General features: G+C 31.6%; 2 protein-coding genes across 2 annotated transcripts in view; one reads left to right on the top strand and one right to left on the bottom strand.

Moving 5' to 3' along the window:
• Nucleotides 1-3528, bottom strand: part of LOC119833943 (transmembrane protein 39A) — a 5422-nt gene extending 1894 nt beyond the window's left edge. Inside the window, exons 1-8 of the mRNA XM_038358187.1 lie at nucleotides 3175-3528; nucleotides 2774-3037; nucleotides 2450-2589; nucleotides 1829-1927; nucleotides 1449-1671; nucleotides 905-1058; nucleotides 498-652; nucleotides 4-190 (exon numbers count right to left, since the gene is read on the bottom strand). Coding sequence (XP_038214115.1) covers nucleotides 4-190; nucleotides 498-652; nucleotides 905-1058; nucleotides 1449-1671; nucleotides 1829-1927; nucleotides 2450-2589; nucleotides 2774-3037; nucleotides 3175-3411 — 1459 coding nt within the window. The 5' untranslated portion in view covers nucleotides 3412-3528. The remainder of the gene's footprint in view (nucleotides 1-3; nucleotides 191-497; nucleotides 653-904; nucleotides 1059-1448; nucleotides 1672-1828; nucleotides 1928-2449; nucleotides 2590-2773; nucleotides 3038-3174) is intronic.
• A 555-nt stretch (nucleotides 3529-4083) lies between these two features.
• Nucleotides 4084-5983, top strand: LOC119834000 (membrane-bound transcription factor site-2 protease). Its single transcript, XM_038358269.1, has 2 exons — nucleotides 4084-4270; nucleotides 4351-5983. The coding sequence occupies exons 1-2, from the start codon at nucleotides 4196-4198 to the stop codon at nucleotides 5770-5772; spliced, it is 1497 nt and encodes a 498-aa protein (XP_038214197.1). The 5' UTR covers nucleotides 4084-4195; the 3' UTR covers nucleotides 5773-5983.
• The last annotated feature ends 6 nt before the right edge of the window (nucleotides 5984-5989 follow it).

The following is a 5989-nucleotide window of genomic DNA, read 5'->3' on the forward strand; positions in this document are numbered from 1 at the left end:
CTTTCCATGCCACAAGGTAGTCTCGGAGCATCTTGTATAGTGAGTAATAATTTATAAATAATAAAACCACTATAGATAAGAAATAGTGCCATACTATTGAGCTAAACAGCAGACATAATTTAAGCAGTACCAATGCAAGTTGCAGGCAGACAAGTAGGCACATCAGTTTTGAAGGATTGTTGAATACAGTCTGAAATTAAATTAATCAATGCTAGTATTATAAATGCAAAGATTGATTATTCAATGAATGTATGTGTGTTACTTTATCACATTAAAATTACTCAAAACATTTTAATATAACTTAAGACACATAGTAACTTATAAACCAGAATAATTCGAATTTTTTTTTTAGCTTTTCCCTATGATTTTGCACCCAGGTTGATTTTTCAAAGGTTTTTACCTTTTATATGATTAATGACTTAAAAAATTGCTAACTTTCTGAGATAGTATTTATTTTTTATTTTATAAAAATATATGCAATGAAGAGAAGTACTTACATAAAACCTCACATGTGCCATATTAGTAGGATCCGCGGCGACGGTGGATGTATCCGCGATGTATATTTGATCATCGCATCGAACCCGCGAGCCTTGCGACCAAAATTTACTTCCAGACCATTGTGGCACGTCATTTGTTTCACTTGTTGCAGTACCTTAATAGATTAATAATAATACTTAATGGATTCTGTCAATTGTTGGGATGATAAAATGGACGCAACACACCTTTTAAATATTAGATTGCAGTAAACATACATTTTAAAATAAATTTATAAATAAAATTATTATTTTTTTTTTTGTAAAGCGAGTGGTGCCAAAACAAGTACAGAATTATTATAATTATTATTTATTCAGTATTATGCTACTAGATAAGAAGATAAAAACAACAAATCCATCCATGAACTCACCCTCTAATCTCCAAGACCCAAGATGCTTGGTTGCCCTATGAGGTACATCGCAAAACAACGCTGGCAACATTTGTGCCGCATATCGGCCGCACAGAGAACCCCATACTAACCCCACTTGTTGGGCCGCTGATAGCACATCATAATAAAGGTATGGCTAAAAAAACAATACGAAAAAATAAAGCATATGATTGTGTATGAGAATTTCGAATTTGAATTTTATTTACTTGAGGTGTTATCTGTAGAAAATTTCTGAGAAATTCTCGGCTTATGTTATTTGGCATTTTTTATTCTTTCATTTACTACCTGCTTTAGTCCTCACAGTGTGAAAAAATGTGATATTCTAAGCAATTGCTTGTCATTTGGACATGGTTTTAAAAAGATAATTTATAAAATAGTAAATAGTTTAGTGTTTAATACATTAGTTTAAAACAAAATTGAGCAAATTATAAATTTATACCAGCAAGCAATAAAATATGCTAATATGATAAGAAATACTTATTACAAAATCAGGCTATCATTAGTGATGAGATTTAAAAATAATTACCTGTGCAAAACAACATGGTACAAAACTTGTGTAATATGCACCAATTATTGAATGAAATAGTATTTTCTTAACTCTGAGATTGAAATCTTCTTTCAACATTTCCACTTCTAAACGAATTTGTTCCGGATCATGTGAGCAACTATGCATAGGTAATGTCTCTGTATGATTTAACTCCAAAAATGCATCAATTTGGAATCCAAAAAGTATAAAGTATATTATTGATCTGAAATAGTAAACAGGTATATAATAATTTTTACAAAAAAAGGATTTGGTTTGCATAGAAAAATCTATTTGTGTATGTGTTCATTTACCAGCTATATAACAGCAAGATATGGAAATTGGAGTAACATTCAGTTGCTTTTTTATAAGACAATACTTACGGATAAACCAAATACACCATTTTTACGAGAGGATATTTCAATAACAAATAATATGTACTCCATCCCAGCATACCAATAATTGCACCAAGAATAAACATCCTGAAAAGAGTTTTTGATGATAGTTTTAACAAATTGCAATGATATAACATAATAATAATTAACTATTACAGCTATATATAATACTATTAATATTATAAATATGAAAGTTTGTAAGGATGTGTCATGTTTGATGTGATATTTGTTGATGTTTGTTTGCTACTCTTTCACGCAAAAACTACTGAACCAATTGCAATGAAATTTGGTACATATAGCTGGACAACTGGAATAACATATAGGCAACTTTTTATTCCGATATTCCTTCGAGATACAGACTTACACGGGCAAAACCACGGGGCGCAGCTAGTATAATGTAAACCACAAATCTTTTTTGTTACAAATACAATATGCACAATATAACTTTGCTTTGGAGATAGAAAGTTGTGCAATAACTCTTTATTAATGAATAAACCAAATGAAATGAGCTTTTTTGCCACTTACATGTACAGCCAATGTTCCTATTCCACAACTCAGTACATTAAAACATTAAGCTTTGGTCCTCAAATTATAATTAATTTTACATACCTTGCTGCCATGGTGACATGTGGCATCATCTTAGGTGCTACAAATAATCTCACTATGGCCACACTTGCACTCAATAACAACCTTGGGCTTATTATACCCATAATAAACATCACCACATGTGGATCTACTAGATGGAAGTGCTAAAAGAAATTATGATTATAATAGCTTTTGTTTATAATGTTTATTTATTACTAAAGTGAAAAATAATACTGTTACTGTATTACTGATACATTAAATGGTTGAAATTAAAGTTGTTATTTTTTAAGTCTAGTAACCGAAAAACAAGGATATACTACGTACAATATTCTAATATTTCTTTCTTACCATTGCCTGTGTGGTATATGATGTTGGCAACCACCAAGCGGTTCTGTACAAATTCAGAAACTGTAGTCCTGTAGCTACTGCTAAAAATGTGAAAGTCATAATTTCAAACAACAACTCCCCATCTAATGGTATAAATGGGAATGGTATGTGTTTAGGCGGTGACGGGCCCTCTGGTAATTTGACTTCAGGAACAGGTGTGTTTGACGGGAGCCTTGCCCTTACACGTTTACCATTTGCAAAATCTTCATCTAATACAGGAGTTCCCTTGGAGAGAAATAAACCATATTAACGAAATTCATGGGATGCAAATACAGTGAAGGTATATAAAAAAAAATTATAGGCTATTTACATATGGTTTTTTAGTGGTAAATATCGACTTATATCTCAAATATTTGACGTACCTTTTTTGCTGTTCCTGACAGTTTCTTTGGGGCCACCATTTTAGTGGTTACCGGGGGTAAGGGCCGCTTAATTAAAGGATCTTTGATGATCTTACGCCGTCTGGAAATCGCGGTTGACGAGGTATTGCTGACTTGTGAGTAGGCCCACCGGCGAGCCAAGAGTATAGTCAAACAGCCAAGCACCGTTGGTAGGAAGAATACAACAAAAGGTCCACTTTCATCTTCGTCACAACTCATCACTCACATGATAAAATGTCGCAATATAATTATTTCGATTTTACACACTTGCGATTATTTTGACAAAATGTTGTTTGATACATAAATGACAAATTTCAGACGTCATTTTCATTGTGACCTCGAATTTGACGTTGTTACTTGTTTGACATAACCATAAAGTAACAAAGTATAGATTTGTAACTAATTGATACTTAATCTCTTCTTTCTTTTATCTATCTTGAACCTATTTAATCGATTATGCCTTTGAATATACTAATAAATCGACAGATAAAAAATTTAAAACATGATACTAATAAACACGTTTAATGACATGTATTATGCGCTGCGTTATAATTTTTATTTAATTAAGACCTCTTCACTACACAACGGATTTTGATGGGGTTTTTTAATAGATAAGGTGATTCGAGAGGAAGGTATAATCAAACTTCTCTGAATTTAGTGCGAAGCTGCAGGCATAAGCTATTACTCAATATAGGAAAGTGTAATTAGTACTTAATACTTGACTTATTTAAATATTTATACTGGACTTTTATACACAGCTCAGTATTTTTCAAGAATAACGTTTTAAATTTAAAAATTTTTCAAAATTAAAAAAGTGCCAAAAGCTTTACGGCTACGCATACCAAAATGACAAATAAAATAAAGATGACATTTTTGACGCATAATTTTGACGTTTAGTTAAAAACAAAGTTATTGATCCCGATTCCTTTAGCCGGCACCAATTTTATTAAATATTTATTGAAATGCGATTAAACATCGAAGTGGTCATATAAATAAATAAAAAATGTCTTTTGCTATTCTTTGTTCGTTTGTACTTGCTTTTTATGTGGTTATATGGTTCTTTGATTCTGTATTTAAGGTGATTGATGATATTATAATTACTAAGTAGGTAATTTTTCTATAAAAAATATATTAATAACAAAACTTTTTTATTTTTAGAGTTGTATGCATTACCCATACTATGCATTTTTAGAGGGAACAGGGTTGAAAGTTGGAATTTTAAATTTTACTTGGACAACCACTGCATTTAATAGATGCATCTACAGATGGAGTAAGAACCTTGCACGTGTTTTAAGAAAATGGTTCACGGTTGGATATTACATAGCAGTTGGATTGTTTCTTCCCTTTGTAGTATGGACTCTAATATCCTTTATTATTGAGCATTTTCATGAAACAATTCAAATAAATGGTGTGCCAGAGATCAAAGCTATATTACCTGGTGTAAATGTTCCCGCATCTGACTTTTGGATATATTTCCTTGCTATTGCATTAAGTTCAATTTTCCATGAACTCGGACATGCAATGGCCGCTGCACATGAAGATGTACAAGTTATTGCAGTTGGTGTATATATATTCACCATAATACCAATAGCATTTGTCCAACTAAATACAGAACATTTAAATAGCCTTCCCATTCTAAAAAGGCTTAAAATTTACTGTGCAGGTGTCTGGCATAACTTAGCTTTGGCAATATTTGCTATGATGCTATTTTTTGCCGCACCAGTATTATTCAGTATTGCTTATGAAACAGATATTGGAGTAAGGGTCACTGACTTCACATCTGATTCCCCATTGAAGGATGCTAGAGGACTTGACAAGGATGATGTGATAAAGGCTATTAACGCCTGCAACATTAAAGACTCTTATGACTGGTCATATTGTTTGCATGTTGCCCATGACAGATTTGGAGTATGCACCAGTGCAGAATTCATATCACAGAATGATGAAATAATGATGGAAACCGTCAAAGAGAATGGAGTGGTTGAATGTTGTCGGAAGGATGATCTATACAGTTTCTGCTTTGAATATATGGAACCTAAGATGGTTGTTGATTCTGTTTTACCAGGACAGTACTCTTGCTTAAAACCCAGAGATATGATTAAAGAAAAGTTAATAAAATGTACAGAAATTGGAGGATATTCATGCCCCAGGAATATGCACTGCTTAAGACCATCATTAAATAATCATACATATTTAATTATTATAGAGAGACAGGATAACAATGCTGTATTATTCTTAGGCTTACCATATGATGTCTACAATACTGTTTTTGTTGATCAATATTTTCCTAGAATGTGGTTATTCTCATTTTTCTCACCGACAGAGTTTGAAAAGTTACTTAGGTATATATTTATATTTTCTATGGGTATCGGATTTGTAAATATTGTGCCATGCTATGCCACTGATGGACATCATATTGCACGAAATCTTATTCAAATGTTAGCTAAAACATTAAACAAAAATGGTGATTTTGTTACATTCTTCACAATATTTACTGTATTTGTAGGAACATGTATAACACTACCAATACTAGTTTATTTATTCTATAAAGCTATATTTCTAGATCACCTTGAAAACTAATAAAAAGTAGAAATAGATTTTATACTTGTAGAAAACTACACTTATTATTGCACATAGTATGACATCATAAGCATGTAAAAGTGCTGTAGATAAGATAGACATAAGCTGCATTTAAATTTTGTAAATAACTAGCCTAGAATAGAATATATTTAGTATTTATGTAATTTTTGTGTACAAATGTATTATAAATTTTATGTACTATTGGCTGAAATATAAA

Source organism: Zerene cesonia, chromosome 18, assembly GCF_012273895.1.
Source record: "Zerene cesonia ecotype Mississippi chromosome 18, Zerene_cesonia_1.1, whole genome shotgun sequence".
In the NCBI taxonomy this organism is placed as follows: domain Eukaryota; kingdom Metazoa; phylum Arthropoda; class Insecta; order Lepidoptera; family Pieridae; genus Zerene; species Zerene cesonia.